We start from the raw sequence: 26,623 nt of genomic DNA, 5'->3' as shown, positions 1-26,623 counted from the left end.
TATTTGGTTTTTAACAGGTTTTATGGGGGGATGATGTTTTATGTGTTTTAATATGCTGTAAGCCGCCCTGAGTCCTATAGGGAGAAGGGCGGCATATAAATCCATGTTAAATAAAAATAAATAAATAAAAAAAATAATGTGGGACATTTGAAGAAGTCAAAGTACAGATTAAGTAAAGACATGATCAAACGGATGCAGAATTTGAATGCAGTGATAGAGATGCAACAATGGAAATTTAAATGGAAGAACATTAAATTTATTCTGAACATGAGAAAATTATTTTAAGATGTTTTATCATCTTGATCTGCTATTAGAAGTCATAAAGAAAATTTTATAAACTGTGATTTTTTACAAAGATAAAAAATACATTCAAAAACTTACTTTTTAGCTAAACTTCTTAAACTTTTAAGTTTAAAAATAAATTAATTTTAACCTTTTCTTATTTGTTTGGAGTAAATGTTAACTATGTACAAGTTTGTTACTTGAAAAATTCTCCTTTCTGACTTTAATCAAAGGTTGGAGGCTTGCAGCTCCCTTCCCTCCTCAGCTCATAGCTATTTTGTCTGCTTACCTCCCTCCTGGCAGAGACCTGCCCGTGGCTTCCAATGGAACAAACTCTCTTCCACCTGCAGAGGGATCCCTCTGCACAGGATCTTTCTCTTTGGCTACATGCTCTAATAAGCATCTCTCTGAGGATCTACTTATCAGAGGGATGTCCGTCACCTGCCTGGAAAATAGCTGTCAATCTTGTCAGCGTCAGGTAGACAGCAGCTGCATTACAGGTAGTCCCCGACTTACAACAGTTTGCTTAGTGACCTTTCGAAGTTATAACGGCATTGAAAAAACTGAGTTATGATCATTTTTCATACTTATGACAATTGCAGCATCCCCATGGTCACATGATCAAAATTTAGATGCCTGACAACTGACTCACATTTATAACAGTTGCAGTGTCCTGGGGTCATGTGATCACCTTTTGCAACCTTCTGAGAAGCAAAGTCAATGGGGAACCCAGATTCACTTAACAACTGCACTCATTCACTTAACAACTGTGGCAAGAAAAGTCGTAAAATGGGGCAAAACCCACTTAACAAATTTCTCACTTAGGAACATAAATTTTGGGCTCAATTGTGGTCTTAAGTTGAGGATTCCCTGTAATTGGGCAGCAGGCTCGGAGGAGTCACTGTCAGAACTGACAGTAGCAGGGAAGATCCAGGGAGGGAAGGCAGCTGCTCCCTCCTGGTAGATGAGTGGGACTCCTTCCGCCTTCAGTCTGCACAGCTGGCCTGGCTGCCAGGAGATCAGGGAAGCTCCCATCCACACCAGAGCACTCTGGGGAACAGCTGCAGGCGGATGCCATCGGATGGACTGGGAAGGACATCCCTCCCTTGCCTTTCTCCTCTTCTTGCAGGGAGCAATAGCTGCCCACAGGAAAATCCCCGCAATAAAATGGGCCACAGATACAGGGATCACAGAGCACCCAAAGCTGCATTAAATGGCAGAAGCAACATACTTCCTAGGGGAGCTGCCATCCTGGTCAGCCATGCTTGCAGTGACAGGAGAGGCACCCGGTCACAATCTGCTTATGACAAAAGGGTTTATAGACCTGGTTCCAAAGGGCAAGGGTTCCCAACCCCAGGCCACCGTCCGGTTCTGGGCCACGGACCGTTCAGAACCAGGCTGTGCAAGTGGCAGGTGAGTGCATGCACGTCTCTATTTGCACGAGCAGCAGGCACTCACTCACACACACACACACACACATGAAGCTCCATTTGTGCAAGTAGCATGTCTTTGTCCTTGCCATAGTAATGTGCTACCATGGAGTCCCTGAGAATTGATCAAAGACAATTGTCTAGAGAACACAAACCAGAGGAGAACCAGCAGCAAGGAGATGGACTCGGTGACAGTAGCAATGAGTGCATCGTTGTGAGACCTGAAGAACCAGGTGTCAAGCCTTCCCGGGCTCGACATGCAGAGGGGGGGAGGAGAAGGACGGCGCGCTGGGGGAGAGGACGGCCAGCACCGGCTCCACGCAGCTCAACCTCCACGACGCAGCAACCTTCCCGGCGAGGCGTTTCAGACGGCTGTGCTCCGGCAGTGGCGTCTGAACCGCCGTACAGCTGACGGGCGGTCGCTGGGCAGCTGACGTTTGGCGGGACGCCGGACGACGTTCAGAGCCGCGCCCACGCGGCAGAGGCTGCCGGAACAGTTGACGAGCGGCCCGCCGGACAGCTGACGGGCAGGAGAGCCGTGTCGACAGGGCGGAGCTTCCCAGGATGCCGGAAACCAGACAAATGCGCAGGAGGGAGGGGGACGGTTGGGACAGCTGCCATGATTTGTATTGAATACGGCCGGATGCTGGTTGGGCAATTAGAGGATGGGGTTGATGGCTAGTTGGGCGGAGGGTGGGGTGTTAATGATGCAGTTGCATTTAAACCGCGCTGGGAGGCGGTTGCTCCCAGCGCGAACTTTGTTCAGCAAGAAACTTTTTGCAAGTCTGTTCTGTTTGCCAACGATGCCTCAAAGTAAAGCCGCTGCTTCCTGAGTTTGTTTGCCTCAGCGTCCTTCTTACCAGGAGTACGGTGGGGCTGTTGACACCAGGTTAATAACAGTTCCTCCTGGAGAAAATCTATCTTTAAGAGTCAACTATGATTTGATGGCACATAAACCCGGTTATTTCTGGTGGACTTAGAGCAGGGGTCCCCAACCCCTGGTCCGCGGATAGGCACCCGTCTGCGGAATGCCAGAAACGAGTCCATGCAAGCAAGCAAAGCCCCATCCGTGAGATGTAGGCAGTACATGAAACCACGCCCCCTCCAGTCCACGGAAAAACCTCCCTCCACGGAACCGGTCCCTGGTGCTCAAAAGGTTGGGGACCTCTGACTTAGAGAACAAGAGACTTTAGGTCCCCCACCTGAGTTTGAGTTTCCCAGCAACATAAACAGTCCCTGGAGCACCAGGGACTACACATTCCACACCCACTCCCTAAACAAGAAAAAGACAAGAGGAACTTTATGAGGAAAAAGTATGCATCATAAGCTTATAAATATTTAGAATGTATAAATATTCAAAATTATTTCATTTAATAGAAATGTAGAAAACCTTCTGTATTAAATATCTTCTATATATTTATTGTGTATTTAAAATACATAATAATGAAAATAAACTTTCAGTTAACTACATGTTTCCACTAGTCAGACTTATCTTGCATGAAGGTAAACCATTCAGATCCCTCCTTCTCTGAGTAAGCATGGGCAGCAAAGCCATGTTCTTGGATGGCCTGGTTTCTTGAATGGCCTGCTAGCTCTTCCAAACAAAATGGCTAATCAACATTGCCAGCCCAAACGGACCCCAAAAGCACGAGGGCAATGGATGGACAGAACCTGAATATGAGAGAAGGGTGGAACATCCAGTTCGTGGAATAGATGAAAAGAACATCCCATTCCAGAGTTCCAGGTCAGAAGCCTGGGAGGAATAGCTGTGAGACCAATTGATCAATTACAGCACAGGGGTCATTCTGATCCAGAGAACTGCTGACAAACTAGAAGCTTCATTCCTAACCCAAGATGCTGGTGACAATGTTGAAATTCTGGGGATATTTCTGCAATCTATCAGGATTTATGATATCTTTTGTGAAAACAGAGAAAGGCTGTTCAATATATTGTCCCTGCTAAAGATTTCCCCAAAACAGAAGATCAGAACGATTTATTCTGTTTGCATAGTTATGTCCCTTCCCCTTGTCTTCCTCATCAACCCCTAATATTTACTGCTCTGCCTAGGGCACAGCCAGCACAATATACAGCACAATTTCTTTCTCCAGCATTCCCTACATGCTATTACTGCAATTGGCACAGAATCTGACATCCAAACCTCTTCAGAGTCATGGTTTTGTCTAAACTAGACAACTACCACTTCTGATTATAATTAATTATGCTAACCCTTCCAATGAGAAATATTAAAATATTTAATAATCTCTAGAAATAAGAGTTTCATCAACTCCTTTTGATATTTTTTTGATATTTCAATTATTTTTTAATTTACATTTAAGCAGATTTAACTTCCAAAATCTTTGGAAAAGATTTTTTAAAATCTTTTGGGAACTTTATTCTCATTGCTGCTAATAACTGACATTTTTGTATTGGTGTGCCCAGAAAGTGTTGTGACCTGCCAAAACTATTGATCTGAGCACATGTAAGAGTCCATGTCAAGGATTACACCATTGCAATAAGAATTGTAAAATGTCATTATTTAGATAATCAGTCAGCAATTCTGTTTAAAATGACGCTGGAATATCGAGTTACTGTGAAGAATATCTAAGTATAAAATTGCTGTGGTGATGTCCTGTTGTCTCAACAAATACTTGGAAGTATTTGTTTCTTTGACTTCTAAGAAATAAACAGGACTTTGTGATGGTTAATTTGGCCAGTTAGTCTGGGAGAGAAGCATTGGCTCCAACAATTTTGGGCAATTTTTCTCCAGTCTCCAATTTTCCTTTTCTCAATAAAGCGGTGCAGAACATAGTTGGACTGCAGCTTCAAAGAAGCCTGGGAGAAACTGGTAGACCACAGGAGTCCCCAACCTTTCTGGCTTTGTGGACTGGGGGAAGGGGGGGAGGAAATGGTTCCATGCAAGTGCATGTGCACAACTCCATTTGCACGAGCAGCCGGTTCTTGCGCGTGCCTGAAGCTCCATTTGTGCAAGGCACTAAAAGTTCCTTTCTCAGAACTGCACACTAGAAAAGCTACTACAGGTAAACCTTGACTTACGACCACAGTTCAGACCAACATTTCCATTGCTAAGTGAGACATTTGTTAAGTGAGGTTTGCCTCATTTTACATAATTATAATTCGTCATCATAATTGTTAAGTGAATCACTGCAGTTGTTAAGTCAGTAACATAGTTAAGTGAATCAGGCTTCCCCATTGACTTATCGGATCACAAAAGGTGAGCCCAGGACACTGCAGCCATACTAAATACATCATGGTTGCCAAGCATCTAAATTTTGATCATGTAGCCATGGTGCAGCAGTCGGCAGGTGTAAAAAATGGTTATAAGTCATTTTTCAGTGCCGCAACTTCGGTCATTGAACAAACTGTTGTTAAGTCAAGGACTACTTGCACCTGAACATGAGCTGCACCTTCCTGACCTTAATCCTACAGAAACGCTGTGGGCAATTCAGGCATGGAACTTACCAGCATCCAAGCGGAACAAAGAGGAATGGGCTAAAACTCCTACAAGCCATGGTGCAGGACTGATTTAAGTTATTGGAAATGATTAATGGCAGTTATTGCTGCCTCGAGGGGCACACCAGTTGCTGAAAGCAAAGGTTCACATACTTTTGCCATGAATTATACCTTTGGATCATTTTCCTCAATCGAAAAATAATTTTTACTTGATTAATTAGATTCTTATGTAGTCTTAAGAGCTTGGATGTGGAGATCATATTGCATTGAAGGTCGTATTTATGCAAAAATATTGAAAATTCAACTTGCAATAGCACTTAAGACTTATATACCACTTCACGGTGCTCTACAGCCCTCTCTAAGCGGTTTACAGTCAGCCTATGGCCTCCAACAATCTGGGTCCTCATTTTGCCAACCTCAGAAGGATGGAAGACTAAGTCAACCTTGAACCGGGGAGAAGCTGAAGCCAAATCATATAGCCTACTAGATTCCAATGATTCCAAGGCTGCACCCAAAGATTCGCAACTAATGAAAATTGATGTTCTTCCATTAAGGTCTCATTCTATTTCATCCCCTAACTTTGTGTTCTGTTGGGCTAGATCTTTTATTTTTTTTAAATCTGGCTTGCAAGGTGGCAAACATATCCAAGTCCGTCCTCCTCTAAATTTTACCTAAATCTTCTCACCCGCCCTGTGAGTTGGTCTTTGAGGATATGACTGGTCCAAACCACATTCAAGCATTTGCCATGGACCAAATCTGAAATTTATACAGTATGTAAGAATTTATACCAGTGATCCCCCAACCTTTCCAGCTTTGCGAACTGGCGGGTTGGGGGAGAGGAAATGGTTGTGTGAGTGTATCAGGCTCCATTGGTTTGAGCAGGTGCACAGGCCTACTGTTTATGCAGCCCAATTCTGAACGGGCTGTGGCCCGGTACCAAGCCGCAGCCTGGGGGCTTGGCGGCCCGATTTACACAGAACTGTACTTGATCTACAAAAGTAGAAGCATTCCCCAAAACCAGATCTCTTGTGCTTGTGTCAGGTCTACCATCACCGGCCTGCACCTAGCTTGTACCAGGATTTTCAAGGCCGTTTGCCCCCAGAATGGAACGTTACCAATTTGACATCTCAAAATTTTTCAAAACATCACATTGGCTGGTCATGGGGGGAGGGTGTGGGAAAGGAAAAGAATAGCTTTGTATTTTGCTGCAATGATTTTCTTTCAGTAAAAGTTCCTCTGCTTCAACCAAATGGAGTCACAAGAATGACCTAATTAATCACAGCCAAACTATTCCTTGTGTTTGAAGACATTGATCAGGTTTTGACAAAAATATTAATTTGTGACTTAAGAGAAACAGGAGGCCGAAATCTGGATTCAGCCTCTTCAGTTTAATTTTTTTTTTCAATTAAATCTATCCTGGCAATTCCATCTGAATTCAGTATTATAGTTCTTGAAAGAAATTAGTTCTTGGAGAGGAGGCAACAACTAGCCTGAAGGTTAAATGAAAATTCCAATGGCTTTTAACAGGGCAGAAATATTTAATTTCATTCTTAGAACTGTACAAGATACATAATACAGAACTTTTCAAACACAGTTCCTGCAAAGTTTGTTAAATATTTATTCATCTGAATGTTCCAAGAATTATTCCAGGTACCAAAAAAGTATTAAATAAGATACTGTATCTCTCACTCTTCTCACACACACTTAGCAAAGGATTTTGGAAATTACTTGTTCCCCCAAACAAGAACCTTACAACTCTTTCAGAAAGGAATAAGGAAGGCTTATTATCCAAACCTCTCTGCTTTGTAACAGGCCTTTTAATTGTATGCAGATTTTTTTTAAACTAATTCAGTTATTTTTGTAATCTCCAACTACTTTGGGTACTGCTACTGCAAGCACATCATATCAAGAACACAACTATTATAAAATCATCATTGCCCCACCCATACATTTATCCCAGAGTCTGGTTTTTTTATTTAAAAAGTTTTATTTATAAAAGTGGTATTCACCACAGATTTTCTGCTAGCTTACATTCTCCTCATTGTGCTCACTAAAGTTTGTGTTTAGCTTGCAAAACAATGATACCTCTGACATTAAATATGAAGTTAACGCCAGATAAAAAAAGTTTAGAAATATAGACACAATGATTTGTAGACCTAGTTCTTTTCTAGTTCCAAGGAAGAGGTTGTGCATAAAAGCAGATACAGCACAAATAACACACTCTGCCCTTTTTGCAATTGGTGGAGCCACCCTAACACTGTTTCAGCCACTTGGCAAGAAGATGCAAACAGATATTTGTGCAGCAAAGCTACCAGGTGCTCAGCACACCTGTTTCACACTCCCAGGATAGGGTACTTGAGTAGAGCCATGATGGCTGCACTGATGACTCCAGAAATGGGGACAGTAACAAACCAGGCCATAAAGATATTACGGAACAGACGCCAATCAACAGCTTTCCTCGAGCGCAGCCAGCCTACAGATACCACTGATCCTACCTGGAAGAGATTAAAAAGTACAGAACTTAACAAAGCAGCAGTGAGTGCCCAGTTGGAACTAAATGCCATTCATAGCAGTTACCACACATATTTTCCCTGTACTCAAAGCTTGCACCGTGTTTCCCAAAAAATAAGACCCGGTCTTATTTTTTTTTTTCCTCCAAAAGAGGCAACGAGTCTTATTTTCGGAGTAGGCATTACCTCATCTCTGGCACCGACAGCCCCACCCAGCTGGTCCACTTCTTCTGCATTCGGGCCTGCATTTTGCAGTCAGGCCTTTCCAGAAGGCCTATGTAGCCGAGTACCGAGCTATGGATTCAACCCATAGCTCGGTCCTCGGCTGCTGAGGTCTTGCAGAACCGAGCTATGGATTGAATCCATAGCTCAGTTCTTGGCTGCACAGGCCTTCCGGAAAGCCCTGTGAGAAATGCAGGCCTGGCTGCAGAAGAGGCCTAAGAAGAAGTGGGCCAGCAAGGAGGGGCCTGGCTGCCAGGTAAGTGGGTGCGGGGCAACTCCACACCCCTGCCCTAGCTTGTTTTAGGTGTGTGCCTCACCCCAAAACTAGGGCTTACTTTGGGATAGGGCTTATATTATTAGGCCCATCCCAAAAAATCAAGCTGGGGCTTATTGTTGGTATAGGCCTTACTTTCGGGGAAACACAGTACAACCCTTGCAATGAAGCCCAAAGAACATATAGTCTAATACGGGGTAGTCAACCTTGGCTCTTTTATGACTCGTGGACTTCAACTCCCAGAATTCCTGAGCCAGCTAAGCTGGCTCAGGAATTCTGGGAATTGAAGTCCACGAGTCATAAAAGAGCCAAGGTTGACTACCCCTGGTCTAATATAAAGGCCAATGTGATCAATATAATGGGTGGACAGTTGACTTGGGAGAATCAAATACTATTCTCCTTCAAGCCAAGTATTAGAATGAAACTGGAACTAGCTTCCGAGCTTTCTAGAGAAAAATCAGAGATGAGCATAGAAGAATCACAGGCCTTAACAAGATGGCTGCCACCAATCATGTTAACATTCATTTTACAGACGTCCTTTTTACTTACTTTACAGTGAGTTGTGCTGATAGGCAAACCAATATTTGATGCAATGATCACAGTCAAAGCAGATGCCAGCTCAATGCTGAAGCCACTGCAGAAAAGAAAATTGCAATCAATATAGAAATCAGAAAAGAACAGAAAATTCAATGGGATTACGAAAAAATGTTTATGAAAAGTTCCAAAGGATCCTTGAGTTTCAAGCTCATGAGGCCCTCACATCACTCCACTCAGTTCCAGCCTGGCTCACCAGGCTACGGTATTATCCTGCGTGCACAACTCCTACCTGGAAGGTGTAATGGGAGTGAGGTCCTTGCCCATGGTCTGAATGACTCTTCTTCCCCAGATCCACAGGCCAGTGCATATCCCAACACCTCCGTAGAGCAAGAGCCAAATAGGAGTGGCTACTTTGGAAGACACATTGCCCGTTTGATACACCAGGTACAGGGCAACAAGAGGACCGATAGCATTGCTGCCAAGAGAGAAAACACATCAGGTCAATCAACCATCTCAACTACCCCTAAAGCGGCAAAAGAAAAATAGCCCCCGCCATCAACCTGGGTAATATTTTTATCTCAATAAATGGACAGGAGTAACCTGCCAAAGGCCAACTCTGTCCCAACAGCACCTTTATTCTTGTGCATAAATTACTCCAGGTCACCCAGACCAAGTCAGCCACTCACCTCACATCGTTTCCTCCATGAGCGAAAGAGCCAAAGCAGGCAGTCAAGATCTGCAGGAACTGAAAGAGCAGAGACACTTCCGGCTTGTCCTGGTCATGCCAATCATCCAGAGAGCAACTGCTATCCTTCATATTAACGGCCCCCATCTCCACTTGCTGCAAATCCACATCGGTGGGGTGGGCAGCATCTGCCACAGCGTTACAGTAGCTGGTGTAGCTGTCCATGCGGATCCTCTTCTTGGAATCTACTCCGGGCCACGTCAACTTTTCTACCTCCTCTGCTCCCTTGGATTCTGTCTCCCTGACTCGGAAAGAATCCAGAGGCATGCCACAGATTGCCATTGTGTAAGAGGTATAGCTGTTGTTACGCCGCAGAGGCTTATCTCCAGAATCTCCCATGCAGTCCCCCACTTTGGCCAGGTGGAGTTTATGAAGGAGTTCCTTATACAGCCCAGAATCTTTATGCACAGTGTGATAATGTCCACTGGAGCCTATCTGGTTGCTCACCATATGGTTCAATTGAACAAGACTCCCATTGGGAAGCTGCATGGCTCCTGCAGACATAAAGTAGGCAGTCTGACTTCAACAGCATGTAAGTTGCTACATAACTACCAAGTGCTTATTCTCTAAATCATTAGCAGAGCTCCACTGAGCCTACACCGGCACTTACTAGAGTCACCTCTACTCACCACTGTCAATGACTGTTTCCTTCATCTTCTCCCGTTCCGGAATCTCCTCCAGGTCTCCCAAGTTGAAAGAGACGGCCCTTTCCTCAAGAGCTGCTTTGTGAGGCACAGTATCAACTGTGTTGCTCCTCTCTTCATCATCAGCAATGCTGTTATCTGTAGTCTTAATTTCATCTTGTTCTTTCAGACTGTTCTTTTTCTTCATTAATGGGCTCTCGGAAGGGCTGGTCTTTATCTCTTCTGCAGAAATAAGCAAGTTGCAACTAAGAAAACCATTCACCTCCCCAACTTATTCCAAGGCCAGTATCCAAAGTTTAACCAAGTAGCACAGATCTGCAAATCACAACAAGGGATGTGAAAATTCACACTCCATAATACCTGAAAACTACGTTAACTCCTCCGTCCCACCATAAAGTTATATGCAATAGTTTTACATATTGTCCTGTGCCAGATATAAGCAGCATGTGGTGGCCTAAGTCACAAGACTTCTGCAGAATGCTTAATATTTTAGGATGAGAAAATAATTTCCATCTTATATTTCCAAGTATGCCTTGGAACAGGATCCAAACGAAAACTCATTCTAAAGGAACGGGTTGGAGTAAGAAAAAGGAAATTGTTTGCTAGAGCTAAAAACGTAATGTGCATGGCTCTAGAAACTCCAAGATTTCACATCGGAAAGGCAGCGAACTATTTTACTTTTATGACAGCTATGGCAACAGAGATGCCAACAAGGTTCAGCTGTGGGGATCTTAGGCATAAACTCTCTGCAGTCTTGAGTGACCCTTTCCTCAGCAAGCACAGAACTGCTATCAGTATAGCATGGAAAGCATCCTTCCCACTTTTGCAATTGATTAGTTGAGATTACACTGGATCTGCCCAGGCTGTGATCAACACACACTCCGGACTTTGCTTTAACTATGTAAAGTTATCTGGCACTAAAAACAACTTGCAGCATACATGAACATAGCATCATTTCTTTCAAATTGTTTACATTTAAATTCAACTGTTTAAAGTAGACAGTCATCTAAAACAGGGGTCTCCAACCCCCAGTCCGCGGCCTGTGAGGAACCCAGTTCATGCAAGTGAGTGAAGCTTTATCTGCACATGCATGAATCTAGGTAGCACATTAAAGCATTCCTCCCCTCCCGTGGGAAAAATTGTTTCCCACAAAAACAGTCCCTGGTTTCAAAAAGGTTGGGAATGGCTGGTCTAAAAGCATAACATCTAAATACTCAACTACTCAGCACCATCACCCTCAAATTCAATTACATTTTATCTACTTACGTTCAATTTTCTTCTTCATTCTTGGACAGATAAAAAACCAGACGATGAGAGCACACAAAATAGCACTCCCCGAAGAAATAAGGATGATGCCCCAGAGGGGAATTTTGTCAAAGCCCAGCACTAGGAAATAAAATAACACACCTTGAAACACGGCAGCAAGAGTCCCCTTCTAAAAATACAAAAATACTCAAGAATAAATGTAGAGTTCCATATGCTCATAACTAGTAAGGATAATGCAGCCCCATTCCTTTCGACGTTAATACCTTTCACCTCCTTTTTGCATAATACAATTGCAATGTTCATCTTACATGCCAAGCTAATAAGCCATTTTGCTTTACATTGCATTCTGGTTCACAGAATTAACTAGGACAATAGGGTTTCCACCACACATTGAACGAAAATATACCCAGGTCCATTTTTGCCCAGACTAATGTGTGAATACAGTCATTAATAAATATGGTGTCTCGTAGAAATGGTAATTCCGGGGAAAAAGAAACCAAGATATCTTGACTGATCCTTATTAAATCAGCTTCACTCTGGCCTTACTTTCTTCCCTTGCTCATATTTTGCCAACTACTTCAATGCTCTCCCATACAAGAATGTTTTTATACACCATCACTTATTTTCTTGGCTGAAAGGGAGAAAGATAATATGCCAGTAACAACAGAAAGCCTATCTGAAACAAAACCTGGGATCCACAAATTTGGTATCACAACTGATCTAATTATTTTCAAATCAGTCAGGGCAGCATCTATAATCAGTCAAAGCAGCATCTAATATAAAATAATAAAAAATGAACAATAGGAACATTTTTGCAGGATTAGAAAAATTAGGTTGGTAAGAGGATCTTGGGAATAAATTCCAGGTGAGATGGTTATGGCTGAGGTATCTTACTCATTATTCATATATACATTTCAAGTAACACACAAAAGGGTCGCTCTAGCACACTGTTAAGCACCGAAGGGAAAAGGCAATTTCAGGCACTTAAAAGTTAATTCAACTACCTGCAGTTTAGACCTGTTGCACCAGGCTACATTCCAGCAGAAATGCCCTTGTAAATATGACATCTCCCTGGTTTATACCAAAAATGCTAAATCCAGCTTCTTTCTCCCACCAAAACCCAGTTTATTATTTGAAGAGATTCAGAAGGTTCCAGCACAGAAATATGACATTCCTCTTCCACGCATTTGTTGCCAGCACGTCATGGACAAGGGGAAAGCAGGAAAATTCTCTGGAATCTAATATTCAAGGCATGGAGAGCCAGAGTGAAAAATCCACCCAGAGCCTCCTAGCTGGTAGGAATTTGATTAGAAGACTGCGGGAAATGTTCTGGTTTAGCAGCAGCTAGAATCCTGAGTTTCAGCAGAAGGCAGCATGAGAAGGAAAGGGAGAGGTCAGATCAGAGTCTGCAGGCAACTGAGGGGGGGGGGTTGTGGAACACCAGCAGCAAGTCAGAAATAGTCGCTCCTGTGTGGATTAAGAAGAAAGGACTCTAGTAATTTACAGAGTGAACAGGCCTCTTGGACAGGATAACTAGCTAAGGTTGAACTCAGCATATGCTAGCCTGCAGCTTTCTGTAATGGCCCAGACCAGTTGCCTTCTAGAAGAGTTCGGTCCTGAAAAGCAAAAGGGGTAAAATTCTGTGTTTGATTAAGAAGCTTATAAAATATTATAAAATTAAACCTCAATATTTGAAGCTTTACTTACAGTCTGCACCACTATACATGACTGAGAAGAGATTGATCCCAATTGTGCAAGCATAGAAAATGGGCAATGCACGTAATCCATTTGGAACAGGATCTGCCTACAAAAAATATATTTTATGACATCCATTACTATAAAACAACATATCCAGAAATTTTACAATGCAAATTTTACAATGCAAAAACGTGACATATTTTAAAGGAGCAATGCTAATAATCTTGGTACCCACAGGGAAGAAAAAGGAAATATTTACTATCTTTGAATCTTCTGGAAAAAATACTATTAATTGATTAACTTCAGAACTATAAACTTCATAGTTTTGCAATTGTGGCGGAAAACATTGAGGATTCTGTAGCTTTTTCAGCCTCTCCCATCCCAACCCAACCCCACTTTCTGTGGTCTTCACAGAAAATCATCAAAGGACCAGGAGGCTGATTGTTGGGGGGTGGATAATTTTTCCTCCAAGACCTGATCTCTGGAAAACTTAAAAGGGTTAGTTATAAAGGGAAGCCAGGTAGTGACCATAACCTGCTATCAGTGCAGGATACTCTAAAGTTTAAAAATATCAATACAGGTAGTCCTGTACAGTTCATTTTGTGACCGTTCAAAGTTACATCATTGAAAAAAGTGAAACAACTTTTTCACATTTACAACTGTTGCAGCATTCCCATGATCATGTGATCAAAATTCAAGTGGTTGACAAGTGACTCATACTTATGATGGTTGCAGTATCCCATGATTGTGTGATCACCTTTTGTGACCTTCTGACAAGCAAAGTCAATGGAGAAGCCAGATTAACAACTGCAATGATTCAACTGTGGCAAAAAAGGTCATAAAATGGGGCAAAACTCACTTAATATCTCACTTAACAGAAATTTTGGGCTCAACTGACGTTGTAAGCTGAGGATTACCTGTACTAAGGAAAAACGTCCCTATACTCAAAACCTGACAACTGGGAAACCGGTTACCAAAAGAAGCAGTAGGCTGTCCTTCACTAGACACATTCAGGCAGAGCATGTGCAAGGAACAACTAATTAGTGTTGAGAATGATATTGGGGTGTTTCCATCGATCTGACTCTTTGAAGAGAACTCCTAACTATAAAATTCTAGTTACAATCTAATCACACATCACTACTACATTAGTTAAACAAGTATACAGGGCAGCAGTGAAGAAATATTTTATTTAAACTTTGAAAATTTCAAAAATTTAGAACAGCAGACCCACTTTCTCAACTGGAGAAGCATCTCATTGTAAATTACTGTTCTTGCCCACCAAACCTCTACAAAAGGAGGACTACATTGCAGGACACAGATCGTCCCATCAGGAAACATGGAGCTTTTTAGACACAGGCGGCTAACAGGCCTCCGGAGAGTAAAGTCTTAAACTAGCGTTTTTCTCCCCTGGAGATTCCCATTAGACAGCACCTATCCTGACTACATGCACACGTGCAGGCCAGGTTGTCAGGGCTAGTGCCCCCTCCCCCCCTCTGCCGAAGGGGCTGCCGTCGGCCGAGAGACCCAGGCCGGCCGTCTTTCTCCGGGGCCGCCCACGTGCTCCCTTCCCGACCGCTGAGACAAGAGATTAGGCCTTATCTGCCCGCGGCAGGCGCGGCGGGGATGAAGCGGGCCGCTTTTGCAGGCCTCCGACCTACCTTGTTCAGGATAAACGTCCGGACCACGAAGAACAGGAGGGCGGACATGACGCCGGAGAGAAGCGGGGAGATGAACCAGGACAGCACTGCGGGGGGCAGAAGCAGCCGGAGCGGCGCCGTTACGGGAGGCAAAGGCGCCAGATCTCTTCCCCGCCCGCCCGCCCCCCCCTTACCGAGTAGGGCCGCTCCCTCCCCGCTTACCGACTTTCAGCAGCTCGGACCACCGGACTCCTTCCTGTCCTTTGGCCACCAGCGAGAAACCGATGGTCGCCCCGACGATGCAGTGGGTGCCGGAGATGGGCAGCCGCAGGAAGGAGGCGGCCAGCTGCCACACGGCCGAGCCTGCCGGGAAAGGGCGTCAGCAGCGCCGCCCTGCCCCCCGCGCCCCTCGCCGCCCTCCCCCCTGACGGGCTCGCCGCTCACCGAACATGGCGCTGACCGAGCCGGCCATGAGCAGCTCCGGAGCGGCGGCGTAGAGGCCCACGTCGATCAGCCCTCTCTGGATGGTCTCGCTGACCCGGGCACCCAGCAGCACCGAGCCCGCCGTTTCGAAGACAGAGGCCAGCACGCAGGCCCGCCGCAGGCTCACCACGCCCGAGCCCACCGCCGTCCCGAAGGAGTTGGCCACGTCGTTGGCGCCCACCGAGAAGGCCAGCACGAAGGCGATGGCGAAGCCCAGCACCAGCATCCACAGGAAGGCGCCCAGCGGGCCCGCCGCCCCCGCCGTCGCCGCCGCTTCCGTGGTCAGGCCCATCGCCAGGGTCGTGGGCAGGGCCGACGCCATGCAGCCGAGGGCCGCCCGTCCGCTGCTACCAAAGAAGCGCAGCGGACCGGCTCCGCGGACCCCCCCGCAATCCCGCCATGGCGCCCCGCCCGCCCGCCGCCGTTCTTCTTGCAATGGAAAGCCGCGCCTCGGGCGGGCCTCGCGGGCAGCCGCAAGACGCCTTCCCGGCAAGGACCCCGCGCCGGAGCCAGACGCACCGCGAAGAGCGCCCCGCTGCTCGCTGACCGGCCGGCCTCGTGCGCACCTCGCCTCCGCCCGCCCAGCTGCCTCTCCTCCTCTCCGCAACTCGCCGGCTCCGTCTGGCGCGCGGGGGAGCCCTTCTTATAGCCCTGGCCCACGTGACGCCGCGCGCCCCGCCCCGTCTGCGGCTGGCGGCGGGGGGGCGGCTCCGGGCGGAAGCCGCGGGGGCGGGGGAGCTCTTCCTGCCCGGGCAGCGCGGCGGGGCCGCGGGGAAAGGATGCGGTCGCTTCCCCGGCGCCCTGCCTGGCAAGGGGGAGGCGCGGGCCGAAGCCGCCCTGAGCGGGAAAAGGCTCCCTGGGCACCGGCGGGCTGCAGGCACGGCTCCCTCGGCCGGGGCAGCGTCGGCCTCTCCCGGGCCCCTGGAGTCGCCGGGGGGCTCAGGCGGGCCGCCAGCGCATCTACCCCGGAGACTAAAGCCCGGAATTTGGGTCTGGGTGGCCTCGAGATCCCACCTCCCTGGCCGAGCGCCGCGGCTCCCGTTCTCTGCGTCCAACCCAGATCACCCAATCTGCCGGCTCGGCTCCCCGGAGCTTTTGGCCACTTCGCGACGCGGTTTTGTCTTAACTTTAGAGCTGCAGGAGTCTTGTTGGTCTTCATTTGTAATTTTTGCATCCGATTTTCTATTCTACAAAGTGAAGCAAACGCCGCCAAGTTTCTTCCGATAGCTGTGGTTTGCAAAAGCTAAGGGATATATATATTTTCCTGGTTAATTGTCTTAAGGTTTCTTTTGTTTAAGTTATATATTAGTGCTTTTCTGGTGTTTCTGTAGTTTAAAATTAAATTATGTATTTGCTCTGAGACTGTAATAAAGAAAAAATTGGAACTGAATCAGAAGTAAACCAATGATTGTTTGTTTGTTTATATCCCACCTGTATTATGGCCCATATATGGCCTGGTTGTCATCTGGGCACATAGTTACATAAGGCTTGCCCATTTGTAAGTTTTGAAAGCAAATGATAGAGAAGAATTTTGGAAATTATCCGTCTGGATTTTTAGATTACTAAGGTGGTTTTGGAGCTGTAGGCCAGACAAAGAAAAGGGTCTCAAAGAAAGCAACTGCAATCACATTTCTATTCAAGAAAACTACATGTACCTGTCCATGAAGTCACCAAGTCTAATTTAATTCAAGGGAATCCCCTCCCCCACCCCATGATGCCATGCACTTTTCAACAGCAGATCTAGAGGCTGAAAGAGAACAGAAGATCCTCCTTCCTTCCTGCTGCTAGATCCAGATTGGTCCATGTAGTTCTGTGGAGCTGCCCTGGTCTACCAAATGCCTCCATGTATTCTCCAGGCACAGGTCTGCAAGAAGAACGTTAATAGAATGGCACACTAGGCTTGGCAAAGGTGGTCCACCAAAGATTTACAAAAGAGCCTTTGTCTAAGCATGAAGTGCTTGGTTTGATTCTGCTCCGTTCTCAAGGTGTGTTAACTGTGATTATGGGGAATATTTATTATGAAATGACTTTATCCTTTACAAGCCAGCATATAAAACTTAGTGTTGCAATAGGAGCTGAGAGCAGTTCCAGATATGTTTGGGCCATGTTTGAAGTTCAGTAATCAAACCCTGGGAAGTAGGGAAAGAAATAAGAAGGCTCCATTTTCATACCCTTAAACATACTTGAGGTTCAAGTTACCAAAACCTATCTCAGAGTAAAGGTCTATTTGCAACACTGACTTGAGTACTTCTCAGTTGCTTGAGTTGCTAATATGCTCATTTTACCAATCTCAGAAGGATGGAAGATTGAGTCAACCTTGAGCCACTCAGAATCGAACTCCTGGATTGAGCAATGAGTTAGCCTGAAGTGCTGCATTCTAACCCCTATACCACCACGGTTCTATCCCAGTAATTCTTTAAAAAATGTTGTAGAATACCAGGCCTCGGTATCATGAAATCCCATCCTTATGAAATCCAACTCAGTGCAGAGCTATTAATGCTGACTTTCAGTGTGGTGAGCCAGTTGTACATCTACCCTCATGTTGGCCACATGACCACAGATGGGTCTTTGGATAACGCTGCTTCCCTCAGCTAAGAAACAGAGATGAGTCAGACAAAACTCGAAAGGGGAAACCTTTTAAGATCTGTACAAAAGGAAAATAGATGTAGGACACCACTAGGCTGAGCCCAAGGGCAGGGTCAAATACATCATCGGTTCCTTCCCCCCCCCCCCCAGAGACCTAATCCAACCCCCTCTTGAAGTCTGCTGACTTATCTGGCGCTAATTTGCCTCGGCCTGTTAATAGATCAGCTTCTTGTGAATACGTGACATGGAAAAAAACTCAGTGCTTTTAAACTCTATCCAGGCTCCTCACCTGACAATAGTCTCTCCATCCCTGGATGTTTAAGAAATCACCTAACAGCCATCTCTTGAAGATGGCTTAATTGCTTTTCTTACCACAGATTGAACTAGACAATCCTTGTGATTCCTTTCGACTTCAGAGTTTTATTTTTCCCTTCAATCTGTCTCATTTGGGTCTGTCCTTATGCTTCCTTTTTTCTCTTCTGCTCTGAAAGTTTCCCCTCAACTGGCAGCCAGATGTGTTCGAAGTGGGGCAGCAGAGTGCCATGACTCTGCTGTCCCCCTCACTCACTCCAGTTGCAGGAGGAGAAGCTAAGAGAAGCTCTAGTCTAGGGGCTGCTGAAATGCTGAGGGGGCAGAGCCTGAGCCCTGCCCTGGCCTAGGGGCAAAAAGCTGCCCTACCTCATCTTCTTCTTGTGCCATATCCGTTATCAGACGTTGGCGATCATGTTGCCGATCATATTGGCAAAATGGATTCTCATGCAGAATCCATTTGTCTACCAGGCACCATATTTAAATAGACCTTGAGCTTTTTTACTGGCTGAACTAATATTGGCACCCAGCTGTATACATGGCCAGATATTTACACATATCAGAGGGGGGAAATGTACTTGAAATCATTTCTACTGCCAAGTTAATGGTCTCAGGACACCTGATCCAGCTATTTCCTGAGGTTAAGCAAACCTGAGGTAATGCGATAGTCCATGATGAAAGAACAGCAGTGCATGCAATGCTCCAATCCTGCTGTGCTGGGCATTTTATTGGCCTCCATGAAATAATGGAAAATAATTCTGAACAATCTATTTCAACAATTTCATTGAATTGTTATTTTTACTTTCCCACATTGACTGCTCGGCTCTCCCAATTTCTCACCCATCCCGTCTGCTGCTCAGAAAACACCCTGTTTAATGCGGTTACAGAGCTAAAGGCTTTTTTTGCCTCAAGCAGGATTCTTGGTTCTCCATCATTATATTCAGATGGTTTTTCTTTTTTGCCACAGTATTTTAAGTGGTTACTCTGCCCACTCCTGGAAGGTTTTTTCAGGTTCCTATTCTACTTTACAGATATTGCTTGAATTATGACCGTAATTGAATTATGGTTTTAAGTTGAGCCAGTTGATTTGCAGATCAACACATGACCACACCCAATTTTATCACCTTTTTTGTGGAAGTCATTAAATGAACACAGGGGTCCTTAATTGACTCCATTGTCCACAATGACATTTTTTTGCCAGAAACTGGAAGTAAATGCCAGTTTTCAGCAAAGATTATATAAATCACGATCACATGCAGGATGCTGCCAATGGCCATAAACGTGAGCCATTTTCCAAGAGCCTAAAATGCAATTATGTGATGAGGGAAGGCAGCCATCGGAACTTTGAACCTATCTAAATAGCCTTTTGGGGCTTCCATCAGTTCAAATGGTCGCTAAGCTGAGGACTGTCATATTGCTCAGCCAATTCAGCCAAGCCCTGCTCTGCTTAGTTTTCAAGATCAGCCCAGTGTTGCCACCTAGCAGGGCCCACAAGCCACAACCTGCATGAAAACTGGAAGCCACTACCATAAATAAGTGCTCTGCAGCGCTGGAGAAGAGGGATTCAACAGCCTCAAAAGCCTGACTTAGATTTATTTATTTATTTATGTATTTATTTATTTATTAAATTTATATCCCGCCCTTCTCCTTGCGGACTCAGGGCGGCTAACAATCAGATAAAAATACAAAAATAACATTACAGGTTAAAATTAATTAAAAGGGAAATATTTGAATTTGATCCAATTAAGATAAATTTAAAACCCCCTCTAAAAATTCCCCTAGGCCAGTCCCGCAAGCTGGAACAACCATGTCTTAAGGGCGNGGGATTACCCTGATCTCTGGGGGCAGTTCATTCCAGAGGGTGGGAGCTCCCACAGAGAAGGCCCTCCCCCTTGGGGTCGCCAGCCGGCACTGTCTGGCTGACGGCACCCTGAGGAGACCCACTCTGTGGGAGCGTACAGGTCGATGGGGGGTAATCTGCGGCAGGAGGCGGTCTCGAAGGTATCCAGGTCCGATGCCATCCCTGCCCATCCAGGGTTGTGCCAGGGTTAGCTTGACTGCAACCACCTGGCAGGCAGCACCTGTGACTTTGAGTTCAGAGGACAGGGCTGTCCTTTGCTGTTAACTGGCAAGACTGAATCTGCTGCCTTTCCTGGGCTGAGCTGGTTGTTGAAAGCTGCGTCACCAGAGTCCGTTTTGTCCTCAGAAGGGAGCGGATTCCAAAGACGGGATCTACGCTTGGAGGGCAAGGCAGGAGTCCAGAAACTGCCATTAACGACCAACTCTGGCAAGACAGGAACAAGTTGCAGCTCTTGAGTCAATGTTCCACCAGTCGGGTGATCTCTGACACAAGGGACACTCGATTCTCCACCATAACTCCCCTGTAGAGTTTGTCAATCTGTGTGGAACACTATTGAGCATCTGGGTATGTAAAATAAGCCTAAAGCAGCACAAGCTGCAGGCAAGGGAAAGAGGCACTTGCCACTCCGCCAAAAGGTCTGGTGTTGCTGCTTCTGCATCATTTTATTTATATATAGGTACAGATGTGGGTCATATTTCCCGTTAGATATTATGCTAATATACATAAATTGGGCATTTATCATTTTATTATTCTATGGAATTTTTACATCACCCACTCAGTCCCTAGACCCAGTAAGACAATCTTTATTAGATTAACTATGCAAAATTACTGAAAATTCAAATGTCAAGTGTTCTGGCAAGTTGATTATGGAAAAAATGTGGTCATCTGATTGCATTACCTACATTACCTATCTTAAGTTGCAGCAAGTCCTACCAATGATTGCTGAGAAGACACCATTTTTTGTAAATGCTCAATTGTAAATATACCAGCTTTAGTTATTTTTCCCTAAGTATCAGACAGGTCTTCTGGGACCTGAAACACCTCCCAATTTTGCAATAATGAAAAAGTAAGCATTATGGGAATGCAATGTGCTATAGTAGGAAAAAAAGCACTGCTTTTATCTTCTCTGCACATATTGGGAAGTACAAATTTTGAAGTAAACATGAAAAGGCTAGCATGATTAGAATGATTTTCTATTTGTGAATCTTCAGCTAATACTGAGGACTTGAGGAAATTGACGTGATATATCACATTCTGCTAAAAAAAAGGGAGGGGCAGTTCATAGAAAATACTAAGCTTAGAATGTGGTATAGCAATTAAACTGTTGGATTAGAATCAAGGAAATGTAGGTTCAAGCAGTCTTTAAGGCAGTCGTTCACTTAGCTCAACTTAGGTGGTCGTTGGGAGAAATAAAGGGTCACATAGCCTAGCTTAGGGGGTGCTTGTGGAAGAAATGGGGTATAGACCCAATGGTGTCTGTTTAATATATTGTGTAAATCCACTTATTGCATGGTAAATCATTTAGCATCTTGTAGCAATGCACCCTATTGTAATGCTTTCAGTAAACAGAACCCAACCTGCCATCTGAACTAAGTGACAGTATACAATTCCAATGTTATTGGTGGGCAATTGCATCAGTTGCTAAAGGACCAAAAGTATATATTTATTTGGGGAGAAAACTTCCCTTCCACTGAACAGAAACAGCACCAGTTGCAAACATCTATGTTCCACAGGGGGCACAGTTTTGTAGCATCAAAACTGTCATCTAGTAGTGGATAAAAATATATTGGAAGGTGCAAAACTTCACGGTTGGACTATTGGAATGCCCTCTATGTGGGGCTGCCTTTGAAGACCATCTGGAAGCGACAGCTGGTTCAAAATGCAACAGTGCAAGCAATAATGGGCACACCTCATTATGCCTAGATCACTGCTACACAAGCTGCTTCCCGGCACAATTCAAAGTGTTGGTATCACCTATAAAGCCCTTTGTGCACAGGTCCTGGTATATGAGGGACTGCCTGCCTCCAGTTGCTTCTGCCTGACAGAATGGGGCAGAATGGGTGTGCCACTCCCTTCAATTGAATGCTGCCATCGTGCAAGATTGTGGAAGAGAAAAGAGACACTGAGCTGTAGATTAAGGTTATGGCTTGTGCTAAGGAAGAGAAAATGAATATCACCAATGCTGCCGCCAGTGCATGTCTTTGGCTGTTTGCTCTTCTGTACTAGGATTTAAAAATAAAGTTGTCTATGGCCCTGTGACTAACACTGAGTTACTTCCACGGATGTCACTGGCAAAACAGTTCTAAACAGCGTTTAGGCATAAACCAACAAAGTAAACAGTGCACTCACTAGGAAGTGCTCCAGACGCCGCCACCTAGGAAAACAACTGGGCCTCTTCAGTGGCAGTTTATGAAACAGGACGGCCAGGATGGGAAAACAGATGGCCAGTGGCCAGAAGAACAGAAGGCCACTCAGTTGCAAGGATTACATTCAGAATTTCAGCAGCCAATTTCAATCTGCTCATGACACAACATGTAACTGAATCTGGCCTTCTTGGCCACACATTGTATTGTCATTTTATCCCAACCGGTTCACACCTGATGGAAAGAAGTATGGCCAAGGGAAATATAAATACAGTCTGGGCTAAGCCCAGTAGTATTCACTCCCACTGCCCAATTTAGCTTCCTGGGGGCTTCTGAGCTTTGGACTCCTTTCTGAAGGGCAAAGTTAAAACCATCAGGAAGCTGGAGCTTGGCCATGTGCGTTTCTCTGCTTGCATCATTAGTTTTGTACAGTTGGCAGTGCCAGGAACCCCATGCCCTGTCTTATAAAGCAGAGTCAGAGTTCAAAGCAACAGAAGAGTTCTGAGTGGCTCCTCTTTACTGCAGCTCATCAGAAATCTCTGGCTGGAAATGGCCTGTCTGCAGCCACCTTTCCTTGTGAGCATTGCTTGCAACATCCTCTGTCACAGGATGATCTTACAGAGTTCCTTTATACTGAATGACATCCGCTGCATCCATGAATGCTGACTCAGCAAAGTGGTACATGCTAAGATGGATTACCATTCACTTTGGATTAAAAAAAAGAAAATGGTGGCAACCTTGTGCAAACCTCCAAAGATAGGTCAATTCAGTAATTCAGTTAAGTACACACTCCTAAAGAGTGCTTTCAATGAATTCATGTTTCAAGTCACAGTGGTGAACCTCCACTTCACAATTACATGAAAGCTCCCTGCCCATCATCATTTCCAGGAAGAAAGGAAATGGCAGGATAATGCTGGGCTGGGCTGACCTCAAACAGGAGGGCACTCCAATCCGAAGGAGCTTGTGCTGGCAAAAACAGAGCCTCCCCCACGACCATTTGGAGTCTTCCCCTCCTGTCCTAGTAACAATTCAAGCTTGCATGGGTACTATCGCAAGCCCTCTTGGCCCCAGCCTACCGGTAGCCAGTGGGCACACACCTTGTGCCAATGGAAGTGGTGGCCAAGGGGCACAGCTCTTTTGCCAACCAGCTTTCAGTTGTGGGGAGTGGTACTCAGGCAAACAAAACTACTCTCATGGTCATTTCCCCAAGGCTAGGGACCTGGCTTTCAGAATTCGAGCTCAGCTGACACACACACACTAGCAGTAGAAGTACTTCAAAGGGAAAGAAGAGTTCCTGGAAAAACATCCTTTCACGATCTATTTCTCTTCTATAAAAAAAGCCAAATCTCCTTCAAGTCAAGCTCAGCTGGTCCAGAATGCGGCCGCGCGGGTGGTGTTGGGAGGGACGCGTCGCTCCCACGTAACACCGCTGCTGCGCGAGCTGCACTGGTTACCAGTGGCCTTCCGGGTACGCTTTAAGGTGTTAGTTACCACCTTTAAAGCGCTCCATGGCATCGGACCTGGATATCTCCGAGACCGCCTTCTGCCACAGATTCCCTCCNGCGGGTCTGGCCTAGGGTGAATTTTAAATAGGGACAATTTTAATGATTTTAATAAGACACAGCGACAAATATTTGTTTTTAATTGGTTTTTATTGGGGATAATGTTTTATACTGTTTTAATATGCTGTGAGCCGCCCTGAGTCCTGTGGGGAGAAGGGCGGCATATAAGTCCAATAAATGAAATGAAATGAAATGAAATTTCTAAACAAGTCCAGGAAGAGAGATTTGCTTTGCCCAATTCCCAGTCTGGTTTACAGCCCTGAGATTTTCTTGGTGGTTTCCTATCCAAGCGTTAACTAGGACTGGATCTTTGGAGCTTTTTTTGAGATCAGGCAAAATCCAGCTGGTCACATTGTTTTTAGCACAAAATAAAATGGCTATGACACTTGGATAGCACTGGTCCATCATGAATTTTAGCAATTACTCAGCCCTGTTAACCATTATAACTTGAAGGAAACATGACTTGCGAGGGGAAATCATGTTTTCCTAGACTCTCACTACACAGAAAATCACCTTGAAGTTCAAGCTGTGCTTCTAATCATGCCTGGGCTACACATAGATACGGACTGCCAGGAAATTGTTCATCCCATTTTGCAACTTCCCAATGTGTGAATACTTTATCTCCAAGATGTAACTAAAGGGAAGTACATTGAACAGATTCTCTTTTCCAGAACAGAAGCAATAATTTTTCCAGGGTGCTACATATGCATTTTTGGGCCTATTTTGCCTCCAAGGGACCTTTCAGATTGTCATTCCATTTCTACTCCCCAGGCCATTCTTCATTGGTTGTCTGAATAGCTCTTTATAGGGTTTAATTCTGCACTTGGCCTGAAAAGAACCTAGCATGACCTTTGGTGTCATTTTGTCCATCTTCACTCTGCCCTACAAGCCTGCTCTTTACAGGCTAGATTCCTTCCTATACTGAAGCACTTACCCTGCAGTCTGTGAAGAAAGAGAACAGACCTCAGCCTGGAGCAACCCATTCAATGAAGCAAAGTGAAATGATTTTCCATTGCTACAGAGAGCGGTGAAGGCCAAGATTCTACAGCTAAAGAGACAAAGAACTGGGAAGAGTCATAAATAGGGACAAATATTCCTTGTTTGCATTTCAGCAACTCATTTCTAATAATCAATAAGATTTCTCCTTTCTCTGGGTGCTTCCATCTATTTCCAATTTCTGGAGGAGAAGTCAATGGCTGGAAAACACCAGTCTGTTCAAGGACAAAAGAAGCAAGAATCCCACTGGGTCTAGTATGGAGCATCAATATCAACCAGGATTCAGGAACATCTTTCTATGATAAGCTAAGCCAGGATTAGAGACATTTGTAAATTATCTTCTCAGATATGGTCTGCACCTCCATCTTAACAGGACACTTGTAGAAAAAGGAAAGCAGCACCTCTGTGTAGCCAACCAGGAAGTAAATCTTATGTGGTGGGAGATTCTGCATTAGAATGGCGCAGATTATCAAAGTGTTGGCCCGACGCTTCAGCACAATCTCATCAGCCAAACAGCCATGAAAGGTGCCAAAGAGGAACTTGCGAATGAAAACATCCTCCACCGTGCGCTCAGCTGCGTCAGTCTCACCATTCAGGTTACCTGCAGGACAAACCAAGGAAGCGAGAGCCAATTTTATTCTTCTTGTGATGCAAGAGAGGCCTTAGGGCTGAGCCAGAGAGGGGTGCTCTGTGCCACACTGTCGCTCAAACAGACCAGATCCAGAAAATGGCCTCACTCAGCCCGTCTTCAGACATCTAATGGCAAAGACTTGCTGCAGCTGCCATTTAATGTGAAACATTAAGAAGAGGCTTTATTTTTAGAGCCTCTGAACAGCCATTTTGACCTCCAGACGGCAGCCCTGCTTTTCCCAGCATCCTCTGGGCTCCATAAATTGTGGGAGGGGGAGGGGCGGGAGCAGCTGCAGTCCAGAGGTTTCCCCCCTTCCCTGCCCCTCCCCCCACTGAAAACTGCTAGGTGAAGGGGGATCTTTGGGGGGGGCGAAGGAAAGGGGGGTAATGAGGGAAGCCGGGCGGGAAAAGCCGGGATTATTGTGTTGGGGTTGGAGGGGGAGAGACCAGATGGAGGGAGCCCCGGTGGCCGTTTGCGCGGCCGTAGCCGCCTTCATCCCCGAGGGCCCTGGGTTCGCGCCTGGGGTCCGCAGGGCCCTCCGGGGCATCGACCCCCCTCCTCCTGCCCCCGCCTGACGCTCACCGGTGTGCAGGGAGAGCCAGCCCTTGCGGTGGGCGATGTGGTGGGGCGGGTGAGCCTCTTCGTACGACACCGGCTGGTTCCCCTTCCGAGGGCGAACGCGGGCCGCGTGGCACTGCAAGGGAGAGCGGGGCGCGTGGGCGAGGCGGCCTTCCGCGTCCCCCGCTCAGACTTTCCCGGAACACCCCGCCGGCCCGTCCAGCGGCTGCGCGGCCCCTACCTTCTCCGAGACGGCGCTGCTCCGGAACCCGCGCCCGGCGCCCAGTAGCCCCCAGGCGCTCCTCAGGGCCCACGCGGAGGCCTGCAAAGAGAGCGCGCGGTCAGGGGCGGGCACGCGCGGAGTCCCCCCTCCCAGGGGAGCCCCCTGTTCCCCCCCTCCTCCTCCTCCTCCCGCCACCCCCACTCGCCTCCGCGCCCCGCCGCCCCGCCGCCGCCATCGCCATCGCCATGGGAGCCTCCGCCGGAAGTGCCGCCAGCTGCGCCGCCCCCCCCGGGCCGCCAGGGGTCGCGCTTCACCTCCGCCGCCGGTTTGGCCCA

General features: G+C 46.1%; 2 protein-coding genes across 2 annotated transcripts; both read right to left on the bottom strand.

The window, feature by feature from the left end:
* Positions 1 to 6,691: 6,691 nt before the first annotated feature.
* On the bottom strand, positions 6,692 to 15,521 carry SLC20A1 (solute carrier family 20 member 1). Its single transcript, XM_015811154.1, has 10 exons — positions 15,161 to 15,521; positions 14,939 to 15,079; positions 14,738 to 14,823; positions 13,089 to 13,185; positions 11,382 to 11,501; positions 10,101 to 10,337; positions 9,413 to 9,965; positions 9,016 to 9,201; positions 8,739 to 8,823; positions 6,692 to 7,678 (listed from the first exon to the last, which is right to left on the bottom strand). The coding sequence occupies exons 1-10, from the start codon at positions 15,519 to 15,521 to the stop codon at positions 7,517 to 7,519; spliced, it is 2,028 nt and encodes a 675-aa protein (XP_015666640.1). The 3' UTR covers positions 6,692 to 7,516.
* Positions 15,522 to 23,960: 8,439 nt separating this feature from the next.
* Positions 23,961 to 26,535, bottom strand: MRPS24 (mitochondrial ribosomal protein S24). The gene is made up of 4 exons (XM_015811122.1): positions 26,494 to 26,535; positions 26,307 to 26,387; positions 26,090 to 26,201; positions 23,961 to 25,477 (listed from the first exon to the last, which is right to left on the bottom strand). The coding sequence occupies exons 1-4, from the start codon at positions 26,533 to 26,535 to the stop codon at positions 25,194 to 25,196; spliced, it is 519 nt and encodes a 172-aa protein (XP_015666608.1). The 3' UTR covers positions 23,961 to 25,193.
* Between the last annotated feature and the right edge of the window lie 88 nt (positions 26,536 to 26,623).

The sequence above is a fragment of the Protobothrops mucrosquamatus genome, unplaced genomic scaffold (genome assembly GCF_001527695.2).
Source record: "Protobothrops mucrosquamatus isolate PMUCROS unplaced genomic scaffold, P.Mucros_1.0 scaffold31, whole genome shotgun sequence".
Classification (NCBI taxonomy): Eukaryota; Metazoa; Chordata; class Lepidosauria; order Squamata; family Viperidae; genus Protobothrops; species Protobothrops mucrosquamatus.
This window is presented reverse-complemented; position numbering and strand designations above follow the sequence as displayed.